The 13717-nt window shown below is 36.5% G+C and overlaps 1 protein-coding gene and 1 non-coding gene across 3 annotated transcripts in view; both read left to right on the top strand.

Annotated features, from left to right (window-relative positions):
• UGGT1 (UDP-glucose glycoprotein glucosyltransferase 1) overlaps positions 1 to 13100 on the top strand; it is a 127461-nt gene extending 114361 nt beyond the window's left edge. For both annotated transcript variants that reach the window (XM_004779670.3, XM_004779669.3), the window contains 3 exons: positions 6157 to 6273; positions 6760 to 6928; positions 8697 to 13100. In XM_004779670.3, the coding sequence (XP_004779727.1) occupies positions 6157 to 6273; positions 6760 to 6928; positions 8697 to 8722 (312 nt within the window). In that variant the 3' untranslated portion in view covers positions 8723 to 13100. The remainder of the gene's footprint in view (positions 1 to 6156; positions 6274 to 6759; positions 6929 to 8696) is intronic.
• On the top strand, positions 2196 to 2334 carry LOC123390382. The gene has a single exon (XR_006604970.1). It is a non-coding gene; the product is annotated as a U4 spliceosomal RNA (small nuclear RNA).
• Positions 13101 to 13717: the final 617 nt, after the last annotated feature.

Genomic DNA, 13717 nt, shown 5'->3' with positions numbered 1-13717 from the left:
GCTAGCTGAAGTAGTCTCAGCCTGCTACTTCTCCGCCATCTTGACTCCTCCCCTCGGATTTTTTCTTGATTTACATGCATTCTTTATACTGATCGTGTATCCTTTGTTATATATGTTGCAAAATTTCCCACTTTAACTCTCTTAATGGTATCTTTTGTAGTCAGACTGGTCAGTATTTTTTGTTATGATTAATGCTTTTTGACCCCCATTAAAGCCACAAAGATACTTTTTAAATATGTGCTTTATTGTTTTTTTCTTTCATATGCAAATCTGTATCCAGTAGGAATTTGTTTTTGAGATGGAGTTCAACTTTCTTTTTTTATGTACATATACAGTTATATAAGTTCTTTTCTTAATGAAATGCACTGCTCTACAATACCATCTTTGTCAGATATGAAGTCTTCATGTATGGATGGATCCATTTCTGGGTCTTCTGGTTTTTGATTGGTCTGTTTGTCTATCTTCACATCCATACTACAAATATCTGGTTATTATAGTTCTATAATAAGTCGTGATACCCAGTAAATTAAATCCTCCCACCTCATTCTTCAGGAATGTCTTAGAGTATTCTTTGTCCTTTATTTTCTCATATACATTTTAGAATGAGCTTGTTAAGTTCAGGAGGAAAAAAAAAACACTTGCTAGGGTTTTATATTTGGGTTGTGTTTAATTTCTCTCAATAATGTTGATTGTTTTCCTCATAGATATCTTGTACATCTTCATTAAGAGTTATTTTTAAAAGCTTTTGTTTCGGGGGTGCCTGGGGGGCTCAGTGGGTTAAAGCCTCTGCCTTCGGCTCAGGTCATGATCCCGGGGTCCTGGGATCGAGCCCCGCATTGGGCTCTCTGCTCAGTGGGGAGCCTGCTTCCTCCTCTCTCTCTGCCTGCCTCTCTGCCTACTTGCGATCTCTGTCCAAAAAAAAAAAAAAAAACCTTAAAAAACCTTTAAAAAAGAAACTTAAAAAAAAAAGCGCTTTTGTTTCTGTTTATTGCTGGTATCTAGAATTGCAATTGATTTTTGCTCATTATTGTATTCAGGTATCCTGCTAATCTGTATATACTTTTGCTTTTCTAGATATGTAAGCAGATATCTACAGATAATGGCAATTTTACTTTTTCTTTTCCAATCTTACATTCCTGGTTCCCTGCTCAGCAGAAAGTCTGCTTCTCCCTCTCCCTCTGCTCTTCTACCTCCTGTGCTCACTCTTGTTCTTTCTCTCTCTCAAATAAATAAATAAATAATTTAATAAAAGTTTTTTTTCTTGCTTTCTTGCTTTCACTGGGACTTCCATAATGTTGAATAGAAATATTAATAGTGGGCATTCTTGACTCAAAAATGCTGAAAGTATTCAGCATTTCATCACTTCAGTACGATGTTTGTTGTAGCTGTTTTGTAGATATCCCTTATTCACATTAAGGAAGTTCCTTTTAGTCCTTATTTGCTATTTAAAAGATCTCTTGCATTAAATTTTGTAAAGTTTTGACATCTGCTAAAATAATATGATTTTTCTCTTTTATAAATGTAAATATAGTAAATTTTATACCTAAGTATAACTTCTGAATTCTGTAATCCAACTGATCCTGATTTATTATTTTTTTTAGATAGTCCTGAATTTTGGGGGCGAATATTTAAGAATTTTGCATTTGTGTTGTTATGTGATATTGGCGTATAATATCTCTTGTCAGATTTTGGTATTGAAGCTTAATTAAATGAGTTGGGTTGTGGGTTTGTTTGTTTGTTTGTTTGTTTTCATTTACCGATAGTTGGTTTTTATAAGATTGGCTTTATTTCTTTCTTAAATGTTTGGTGGTATCATTAGTGAAGCCTCTAATTTCTTTGTGCTTAAATTATGATTTCAGTTTCTTTAATAGTTATGATTCTGTTGACATTTTTTATTACTTCTTTTATCAGTGCTTTTGTTAAGCTCTCTCTAAATTTCTTAACATAGCATCATGAAGTTGCCTGTACTATCCTCTGATTTTTAAAAACTGCATATAACTTACATATAGTGCCATGCTCAGATTGTAAGTGCACTGTATAATCAGCTTTAGAAAATGTGTATCAAAAAGAAAAAGAAAAAGAAAAAGAAAATGTGTCTCAAGAACCAGAATGCTTTCATTAGTCCAGTTGTCTGTTTAAAGTCCCATAGCATCTATACTGGTATCTTCTCTCTCTTTCTCTCTTAAAAATTCCCAAGCTTTGCACAGTGGCAGTATCATAGCCAATGAGGTTTATCCAAGGCATGATTATTGCTAATTGAAAGCTCTCTTAAAAATTCCTGACATCACTTATTGTGCCTTCTTTTCCTTTATCACCTCACCAGGAATAAAAGAAGCATCTTTTAGTGTTTTTCATCCTATCAATATGTTTCTTTTCTATTTCTCTAATTTGTTCTTTTTCTTACTTCTTACTTTCCTTAATTTGTTGATTTTTTTTTCTGATTTCTTGAGATAGGTGTTTAGTTTGTAATTCTTAGTCTTTTCTAGTATATGCATTTGAAAATAATCAGATTCTGTCTCAGCAAAGCTCTTGCTGCATTCCCTACATTTTATATGTAGTATTTTCCTTGTCATTTAGTACAGCATATTTCTAGTTTCCAATGTGATTTCTTTTTTGATTCATGAATTTTGTAGGAACTATTCCAAATACATGGGAATTTTCTAGATATATTGTTATTAATTTCTAGCTCAGATTCTTTATGGTTTGAGGAGTTCTTCTGTATGACTTTAGGCATATGAAGTTTGTTGACCCAAATGTGATTGGTAAACATTTTGGTAATGTTTTGGTAAACATTTTGGTAAATATTTCATTTGGTTTTATATCCTGTAGATATTAGATATAGGCCATTAGGTCAAATTATGGTTTTGGGTTTTTTTTTTAATTGTTTGTTTTTCTATTAGTTACTGAGAGAAAATTCTGTTTAAAAGATTTTTCTATATTGTGGTATCTTTTCATCTCTGGTTTGTCAGATTTTGCTTTATGTATTTTTAGACTATATTATTAGGTATCTGAAAAACTTATAAGTCTTATATATCATACAAATGAACCTTTAATAATTTTGGGGGGTCCTGGGGTCTTAAAATATGCTTCACCTAATATTAGTGCATCTATTCCAGTTTTCCTTTCAGGTACGGTTATGTGGTATATTGTATTAATATATTCACTGGTAAGATTGGCTTTTCTAGTATTCTGCTTATTCCATGTGTTCTGTTTCTTTTTTCTCCTTAATAACTTTCTTTCAGATTAGCTTAAATTATATATATATATTTTTTCTTTTTTTTTAAGATATTTGAATTTTTAGGTGATCTCTACACCCAACATAGGTCTCAGACTCAACAACCCCAGGCTCAAGAGTTGCATGCTCCACAAACTGAGTCAGCTGGGTGCCCCTTAAACTATATACTTTTTTTTTTTTAGTTTTTTAAATTATTATTTTAGAGATTATAATATGCATTTCTGAATTGCAAAGGCTAATATTAATTGGTATATTTTACCCACCTACCAGAGAGTGCAAAAACATTAGCACAGCGCTTCTCAAATTTTAGCATATATACCAGATTCACTTGGAGAATTTGTTGAACCATTAATTCTGGGGTCCCATCCCCACAGCCCGATTCAGTAGGTATGTGGTCTGGTACAAGAACTTGCATTCCCAGCAAGCTCCTTGCTGTAGTCTGCATACCAGGTTTGAGTAATACTGGCCTTAGAACTCACTGACTCCCTTTATCCTCATCAGCCTGAATGGCTATTATCTTGTATTTTAGATTTCTCTATATTTTAAACCCCAGAAGTATTCTCCTACAATACAAGCATTATCTATTTATAAGATTTAGATTGGCTTACATGGTGGCCTTGCATTCTTCCTGCATTTCTGGATTTCCATATAGGATCATTTTCCATCTGCCAAAAGAATATCGTTTAGTTTTCCTTAGTATAAGTTTACTAGTAACAGTTTTTTTTTTCAGTTTTTCTTGTCTGTGAGTGTTTTTATTTTACCTACATAATTAAGTATAATTCATGTAACATAAAATTTGCCATTTTGACCATTTTTAAGTATACAGTTCAGTGGTATTAAGTACATTCACAGTGTTGTGCAGCTGTCCATCTCCAGAACTTTTTCATCATCCCACACTGAAACTCTGTACCCATTAAACAATAGTTCTCCCTTCTTTCCTCTTCTTAGCCCCTGGCAACCTCTATTATATTTTCTATCTGTATGAATTGGCCTATTCTAGATACTTTCAGAATCAGACAATAATTTTTCTTTTTGCACCTGGCTTATTTAACTTTGTATAACATTTTCAAGTTTCATCCATGTCATAGCATCCTTTATAATTTTCTTCCTGTTAAGATTGAAGAATATTCCATTGTGTGTGTGTATCTATATATGTACATATATATAGATATACATATGTACATATGTATAGATGTATACATATATAGATCTATATATGTACATATATAGATACACACACCATATTTTGTGTATGCATTCATCTGTTGATGGACATTTGGCTTGTTTCCAGCTTTTGACTATTGTGAATAATTCCTCTGTGAACATTGGTATACAAGTTTCTGTTTAAGTCCCTGCTTCATTTCTTTTGTGCATATACTCAGAGGTAGAATTTCTGGATCATATTGGTTATTTGTGTCTTAAGACAGTGGGACATTTTATTGTGTCAAACTCAAAAGGGTTGCTGAGGAAAAAGAGCTTCAAAGCATACAGTTGGCTGAAAAACATGAGAGCTTCATCCACTTGGGATCAAGCCCCAGTTGACAAGGTAGATTCAGAGCTTCTTTTATGCAAAACTGTGAAGTATAAAAACCACACTCTATGCTTAGTTAACTTTCAAGAGGCAGTAGCATTTTTTTCCCTTAGAATTACCCTTATGGAGGGAAGTCTAGGTGCAGGTTATTTGTGAGTTTTAAGCTAAAATTTTTCAAGTGCTTGTCATAGGTAGATGTTTTGAGTCTTCTAAACTTTGTGGTTTTAAAAAACATCATAAATAATCTCTTCCAGTCCCGTCATGTTGCTACAAAAGGTGGGTATTCATCCTTTCTGATGGAGACATAATACTCCATAGTGTATCTGGACCATATCTTCCTTATCCATTCATCCGTTGAAGGGCATCTTGGTTCTTTCCACAGTTTGGCAACTGTGGCCATTGCTGCTATAAACATTGGGGTACAGATGGCCCTTTTTTTCAATACATCTGTATCTTTGGGGTAAATACCCAGTAGTGCAATTGCAGGGTCATAGGGAAGCTCTATTTTTAATTTCTTGAGGAATCTCCACATTGTTTTCCAAAGTGGCTGCACCAACTTGCATTCCCACCAACAGTGTAAGAGGGTTGCCCTTTCTCTGCATCCTCTCCAACACATGTTGTTTCCTGTCTTGCTAATTTTGGCCATTCTAACTGGTGTAAGGTGGTATCTCAATGTGGTTTTAATTTGAATCTCCCTGATGGCTAGTGATGATGAACATTTTTTCATGTGTCTGATAGCTATTTGTATGTCTTCATTGGAGAAGTGTCTGTTCATATCTTCTGCCCATTTTTTGATATGATTATCTGTTTTGTGTATGTTGAGTTTGAGAAGTTCTTTATAGATCCTGGATATCAATCTTTTGTCTGTACTGTCATTTGCAAATATCTTCTTCCATTTCGTGGGTTGCTTTTTTTTTCTTGACTGTTTCCTTTGCTGTGCAGAAGTTGGAAGGGGAGGTGAACCGTGAGAGACTATGGACTCTGAAACACAACCTGAGAGTTTTGAAGGGGCAGGGGGTGGGAGGTTGGGGGAGCCAGGTGGTGGGTATTAATGAGGGCATGTATTGCATGGAGCACTGGGTGTGGTGCAAAAACAATGACTTTTGTTATGCTGAAAAGAAATAAAAAACAATCAATCAAACAAAAAAAAAACATTAAAAAAGGTAGGAAGCTTAAACTGATTGCAAAAGAAGGGATGATAAATGTGAAAAAAATCACAAATAAATATTTTATCTTCTCTAAGGTTTTTAATAGACCCTTTCAGTTCTAAAAATTTGTGATTGGTATATGATATGTAATGAGTCGCTATCATCACTAATTTACTGTGCATTCATATAAATTTCCCCCAGAACCTGAGATTGTTGTATTTTATTTTCTTTTTACCAAACAGGATTTGCCCAATAACATGATCCATCAGGTGCCAATTAAATCACTCCCTCAAGAATGGCTTTGGTGTGAAACGTGGTGTGATGATGCCTCTAAGAAAAGGGCAAAAACAATAGATTTGGTAAGTTGTCTGTGGTTCTTTTCTGCATCTTAGTCCAGTGTAATTTATAACTAGATCATTATTAACACATAGAGTCTTTTTAATCTTCTTTGTAGTTGTGCAGGTTGGGAACTGCAGCATGCCTTACAGTAACATCCATAGATCTCTGCTGCTTACAGCAGGCAGCCAAGTCCTCTAGTGTCTGATGGGGCTGTTTTCACTACTTAAAATCAGTAAAGTTACTACTTGTCTTATGGGATTATCTCTGTGCCTTGTGATTTTACCACAGGAACTTTCTTTTCCTGCTTTCCTGTCACTCCCCACAACTTCATAGAAGCTTTATGTGACCTACTACCACATTGCTTCTACTAATCTGTCATCTGATTCCTCAGTGTTATTCATTTTGTTTAGTTGGGATTTATAACCTAAGAACCAGCACACCTTTGAATTCCGTATAATGTTCCCTGTCTTGAGCTTGGTTGAAGTATGCGATTTGGGTTTCCACAGTGTAATAATCCAATGACCAAAGAGCCCAAGCTAGAAGCAGCTGTTCGAATTGTCCCAGAGTGGCAGGACTACGACCAGGAGATCAAGCAGCTACAGATCCGCTTCCAGAGGGAGAAAGAGATGGGAGTGCTGGATAAGGAGAAGACAATACAAGAGTCAGGCTGGGAAGGTAGGTCCAACCTTTGGTTTTAGGGAAGTACTTATTTGAGTTTCTTATTTGTGTTTATTGCAAAAACAATAGAATAATGAATAAAAGGAATCTCACCCCTTCTGTCTTGATATCAACCAGTGTATATTTTTCTTTTTTAGTTGTCCTAAAGGGTATGTATTAATACACTTCCTGTCCTCTTTGCTTTGCCTTTTTTCTTTCTTTCTTTTTTTTTTTTTTTTTTTTTTGAGAAAAGGTGCTTTAATTGCGATTATTGTTATTTAGGCTTGTGAGTTTTGTGATATAAGACAAGGAGTCTTCTGGTAGCCTGCTTGGATGTGAGGCTCTAGGTTCTTACCTCCATCTGACAAGCCTGATACTATTTTGAGGATCTCTTGTCAGATTTTTTTTTTTTTAATTATTAAATCTCTCCAGGCACTAGTAAATGAACACATTTAGGATCAAGACAAAGTAGGTACTGATTTGAAAAAAGTGTTTTTTCAAAGAAGCATATTGGGGTGGAGAATGGAGTGTTTGTATTTAACTTAGGCTAAGAGTAGAAGGGACTAAATCTTCATGTAATATTTTCCCTACTCTTTGTACATCTCAAATGGTATACAGTTGACAAAAATCATTAGAATACAAAAATGACCTTTTTTAAACTATTAATAAGCTGAGATCTGGATTTTTAACATATATTCAGCTCGAAAGTAATTCTAAAAAAGGAATTATAGAACATGGATCTTGAGTGATTCACCTAATCATCTTGAAGACTGTACCATGATGTATCATGGCCAAGACACTGAATATTCAGCATAGAAATAATGGAAATTCACTAGTAAAAGCTGAAGATACATGGGTAAAGAATGTAGACATACTGTTCAAATAAGAGGAGAACACAAATAGTAAGTGGAGTTGAGGAAATAATAATCACATTAAAGGAATCTGTCATTAATATATACTCCATTGAGAAAATATGCTTATTAATACTGATGATGCCATTTGTTGGGGAGACGGTGAAGAAACTGCTCTGGGTCTGCCTTGCTGAAGCTTTGTGCATTAGAACAATCCTTGTTAAAAAGCAATAAATTGGGGTGCCTGGGTGGCTTAGTTGGCTAAGTGTCTGACTCTTGATTTTGGCTGAGGTCGTGATGCCAAGGTTATAAGAGCAAGTCTAGCTGTCAGGCTCTACTGGGTGTGGAGCCTGCTTAAGATTCTCTCCCTTCGTGGACCCTCCCACTCTCTCTTGCCCTCTCTCTTAAAAAAAAAAAAAAGCAATAAAATCAGCTGTCAGGAACCATTAACATGTTTATTCCCTCAGTAATTCCTTTCTTAAGAATTTACCTTAAAGAAGTAAGTCCATATAAGGAAAAAGTCATATAAATGGAAAAATTTAAAAACAGTTTAAACATCCAAGAATAGAGAATGGCAAATGAGCTTCACTTTTATTTAGGAAAATGTTTATATGTTATTAAGTGAAAAAAGAAGAATCCTGACTAAAAATACATGCATTTTTACCAGAAGTAAATATTGTATTTGTGAAAACAGTTCTGCTGGAGTGGGCATATGCGGGTAGTTTTTAAAAACAAAAAGGCCTTTTAAATTTTGTTTTTGTTTTCAAAATATAATATAAGGACACCAAACCAAAGCTCCTAAAATTTAAGAAGAGAGATAAAAGGGAGGTGGGGCCATAATTAATAAGTTACAATATTGGGAAAAAAAATCCAGTGTGTATTTTTGTAACTTGAGGATAAACCATTTTATTTTCAATTGTTCTCTTTTCCCATAGGACCTCAGAAACGAGAAGAGTTATGATCTTCATTCACAGGAGGATAGGAAATTGCACCATTTGAAAAACACTTTTTATATTAAATGCTAGTTTTTTTTCTGATCTGTCTTTACAACTGCTGATAAACTGGCTGGGCAGGTGTGCCACACCTTTTGATTCTGAGCATTTGATTTCGACTTCTGCATATCAGTGGGCTCTGGATCTTTGGAATTAAGACTCTATTGGATTTGTACCTCAGAGGAAGACAAGTGGCTGATCTTTTGAGACTCTGTAAAGAGCAATCTTCTAACCAGAGGGAAAATGGCAAAGGCAACTGGGAGAAAATGAGTTCTGTGGTGCCCACACCCAAGAGCACACACATGCTGCACCACCACAGGAAGCCATCCAGGCAGAGCCGCCATGTTCTTCCTTACCTCAGTTTACTGGCAGCGGAGCTCAGTCTGCAGCTTAGTTCCGTGGTGGCAGAAGCCGTGTGGCAGAAGTCTTGTCCAGGGTCCACACACCTTGAAGTTTTTGCCAGTGCCGCTCCAGTGTCTTTTTGTTCTCTTCCCCAGCGTTAGGTTCATTGTCAAATTGGAACCCAACCAACAATCATGTGTCCTGGGGTTCGCTCGTTGCAGATTAATTTGGGGATGGGATGGGGTGGTTTGGGGTGAGGGTAGGGAAAATATCAGGAATAGGAGGACTCTAAGGTGTTTGTGTGGGAGATGAGGAAGACAGAAATTGGCCATTCTCTTTTATAAACCATTAGTACCATGTGACTAATTTGAAATGAAAACATGATTCTTATTCCCCACCCAACCCCAGTAAACTTTTTAGGTAATTGTTTTGTAAACAGTTTTTGTATTTGTGGATGTCTTTGCTTTTTCTTCCCACTTTCTTAAAAAAAAAAAAAAGTGTGTTATTGATTTCCTTACTGGATATAGCCATAATGAGCCCCTCTGATGATCCATCTTGCAGGGCTCAGGCTCCCTCAGGAAGGTCATCGCATCATCCATCCCTCCATTCCTGGGGAAGAAGGGGGGTTCCTCTCTCAGACCTAGGCAAAGTTGGGTTTGACTTTTCTCTGTGAAGGACTCCCAGAGCTGAGAAGAGGAGGGGTGTTGACTGTGTTATTTGTGCTTCTCTGTACACTGGTCTGTATTCCTTTTAGTTTAGTACTGTGGGTTGCCTTTGGTTTGCCAAAATTGCCCATGTATCACCTATTCTGACTGCACATAATCACATTTCAACATTAGCCCTTTAGTCACTGCTTTTAGTGTTTTTACTTTAGCAGCCCAGAATAGCCCTTCTGGAGTAGCCTCTCCTGGTGAGCAGGCAATGCAGGGAGGCACCAACAGGGAGTCTTCTGGTGTTTTGTTGGCCTGCATGGGTGTAAGGCTCTAGGACCTTCCCTCCATTTGCTCAGGCTGCAAGGTGTGGCAGCAAGAGCACTACCATGGACTGTACCTCCTTCCAGTGTAAACTGCTTTCGTCTCTAATATTTTGCCTCCTTTTTAAAAATGTGAGGAAGGACTACAGATGAATAGCTGAATCCTTACTCTTCCACATCAGGGAATAATGATTTGCAGTCTTTTTTAAAAATCAAAGTCTTATGACAAATATTAAATAATTAATTTTTTCCATATTCACATAAGCAAAAGTTAGCTTAGGAGTCAGTGTGAAGAAGCTTTTCAGTTTGCTTTTGTAATTAAATTAAAAATTGGGAAGAGGGGAACTCAAAAGATTTTTAGATAAATTTATCCAAGTCTAAAAAGTCCCTCAGAATCATTGCTGTTGACAACACAAAGCTTGAGTTTTCTTTGCCCTGCTCACCTGGTCAGAGCAATTGAAGGGATAGACTCAATGAGAGCAAAAAACATTTGCTCAGCTTCATCTTAGATTTAAGTAAGCCTTCAGAGAGGCTTCTGGTGCCGCTGCTTCAGTTTACAACTATAAAAGGAATTGTGCATTTTCTGAGTTTATTTTCTGGGAGATTGAACAAGAAATACTGAAGGCATTCAGGTATGCTTTTTAAATGCTGATTCCCATGGGACATGGAACAGGTCACCTTTCTTCATGTCTTTCCACCAAATGTTTTATGCATATTCCATGTGAGGAGGGTACAGTGTGAAATCTATTCTCTGTGTAGTATGTGTATCCTCACTGCCCTTACCCATCACCACCCTAAACATAAGTCTTACCAATAGCTGAATCTATGTAAGACCCAGTTTGCTTTTTAAGTAGTCTAGGGCCTTCCTTCTCTTGTTTCCTGTGTCGTTAGCATCTGTCAGGGTGAACCTCTAATGCCCTAGGAAATAATAGTACCACTAAAATTTGGTCTTGGTCAGCTTTGTCTGTGTCTTTACTATGTGAAAGCAAATTGTGACCGAAAAGATAGTTGTTGTTTTTTTTTTTTTTCCCAAGAAGCAAGAGCTGATTGCACTGAAACACTCAAGCTTCTGGAAACTATTCACAGTGCATTGTTTTAAACCATCATTTATTTATATGTAGTAGAGTTCTTTTTGTCTCATCATGCCATAATAGAAAATTTTCTTTCTGAATCAGTGCCAGAGTAATGTAAAATAATGTGACATGTCAGAGTGGCATGCAGCAGTGTGAATTTTTATGTTCTATGAACAGTGGTATTTGAGATCAAAACCCATGCACACCTGCTGCTGGAGCTGTAGGGACATGACTGTGTTTGTTTTAAAATTGTACTCAATACTTATCACACTCAGAATGATGACACATTGGTTTTTCATAAGGTTGATAAAGTGTAGAATCTCAAAATGTGGCATTTCAAATGGAAACATACAGATATTTGCCTATCTACTACACACATATGCCTCATGGTAGGCCCGTGTGTTGTGTGAACTCAGCTCGTGGGAGAGATTATTAATAGAAATCATTTCCAGGAATGGAGCTTAATGAACTTTGCTGTCAAGTCCTCATATGAACCATGTTGAGGCTCTGCTTGAATGAACAACTTTTGCCTGGTTGCAGGGACTCAGTCCCGGAATGAAGGGCTGAAAGCTAGGGATGGCATTGCAGTTTTCAGAAGAGACTGGCCCAAGAAATAGGAAGGAAATCCCAGTTTCCTTTAGCTGGGAGTTATACTAGAAGGACACCATAATTTGCAATAAGTCAGACACTGCTCTCCTTGCAACAAGTAAAATTATTCTCCTTATCCACATCTAACCTGGGAGTAAATTTGAGTACTTAAAAGTATTCCTTTTCTAAAATTGTCATGAGTGATTAAAAGAAGTAATTCAACTCGAGTTACAAGGGAATTTCTAGTGCATTTTTTAAATATAATGTTAGTGCTATGGCATCAAATTTCATGGAAATGGAAATGTTTTGGTAAAGTCACCTAATGGAAACTGTTGGCAACAACAAATGGAAGGTGGATTGTGTGCAAAATTATTTAAATATCTATACCAGTGTGTAATTTTAATAATTTTTTAAGTATTTGATTTTATGGGGATTTTTTTTGGGATGATGGGTTAAAAATAGCTATTGTGTCTAGTTTGGTGAGATGACATTTTTACTTCAATTCATGTTTTCCCCTGCTTGATGTAGTGGGATGGGATGTCAGTCATGACTTTGGTAATTACCTGATTGAATTCAAGCTAATTAGACTTCATTAACTCAGGTTGTGATTGATATTTCAAACTCTGGAGGATACCAGTTTTCTTTCATTTGGTATTTGATCTCTTGATCTAATTCAGAAATGACACTTCTGGGTAGCTGTGAGTTACTGCATGGAGTAGTGGATATCTTCTTTTCAGGGTGCCATCGAGTGCTGACAGTTTATAAAAAGAAACCACAAAATCAGCTTCAAGCAGCTGCATGTTTCCCCCAAAGTAGTGCATTAAGTTTAAACTCTCTGATAATGATTTTCTAAGCAAGAGGCTATCTCCTGAGTCTTAAATTACCTAGCAACACAGGCCAAATGTGGAAGATTTAAGAGGAAACAAGTTAGGTTGTGAGCTAAGACTATCCCACCTGTAATTTATGCATTGCCTTACTTGTCATCTTTTAGATTTCCAGCGAGGGGGCATAATTTCTCTTCAAAATAAAAGTAGCAAAATCTAAGTCAACAATTTGAGAAAAAGATTATCAAGTATCATATTTTCCCACCAGTTATACTTGGTAATAACAAGGTAAACCTAGGAAAAAAAGAGTTTTTAAAGAAAGTTATGTATTAGAAAAACCTTCTTTATAATTATTTTGTTTTACTGTAATCCTGTTCCATCAAATGCAACATAGGTCCAGGTGCTGCCCCTTGCTTGGGAACAAGCACTGGGGCTCTAAATGTCTGCAGAGCCCTCTGCACCTGAAGTAAACTGAGAATGAATTTCCTGGTACTGTAATGAAAATAAGGTCTGCTCAACACAATAAACGTTTCCTTGTCTTCTTTAACACCTGGTCAGTCATTCAGCTTTTATGTTTAGGAAGGACATAATCATTAGGACTCAAAGTTCCACCCTTTCATGTGACAGAAGAAGCAGGCTTAGACAGGAATGAGAGCTTTACCTGAATGTCTCCTCTGGTGTTGGAGCTGGGTCCAGTTGCTGTCAATTCTCTGGATTCTCACAATAAAACCTGTGCCTCTTCAAGGTCTCCAACCTTGGGGAACTGCCGCAAAGGGGTCTAGAAGTCAATCTGCCCTAGAAAGGCTAACTGTAACAAGAAGGATGGCATAGAATTTGAACATTTTGCACATTCTTTGAACTCCTACTTGGGCTATACTTGAAGATATGGTTCTTGACATTCAGATGCTCATTGGACACTGCAAGCTAGTGTAATGAATGATCTTGCTGAGGTGGAGGTCAGGAAGTGGGACCTAGTGGCTGTGACACACAACAGAGGGCACCTAAGTTGGAAGAGAGGACGGATTTATTTGGCAGTCGGGAAAAGCTTCTACAATGACACTTAAATTGAAGCCTGAGGAATAAGTAGGAGTTATCCATGTAGGATGTGGGAAGCAAGGATAGAGAGGGAGGAGCAGGAGCTAGTGTGTCTTATTTAAGGAGCTG

This window comes from Mustela putorius, unplaced genomic scaffold, assembly GCF_011764305.1.
Source record: "Mustela putorius furo isolate JIRA1106 unplaced genomic scaffold, ASM1176430v1.1 tig00537338_pilon_pilon_pilon, whole genome shotgun sequence".
Taxonomy (NCBI): Eukaryota; Metazoa; Chordata; class Mammalia; order Carnivora; family Mustelidae; genus Mustela; species Mustela putorius.
The sequence above is the reverse complement of the archived record's forward strand: the minus strand, read 5'-3'. Positions and strand labels throughout refer to the sequence as shown.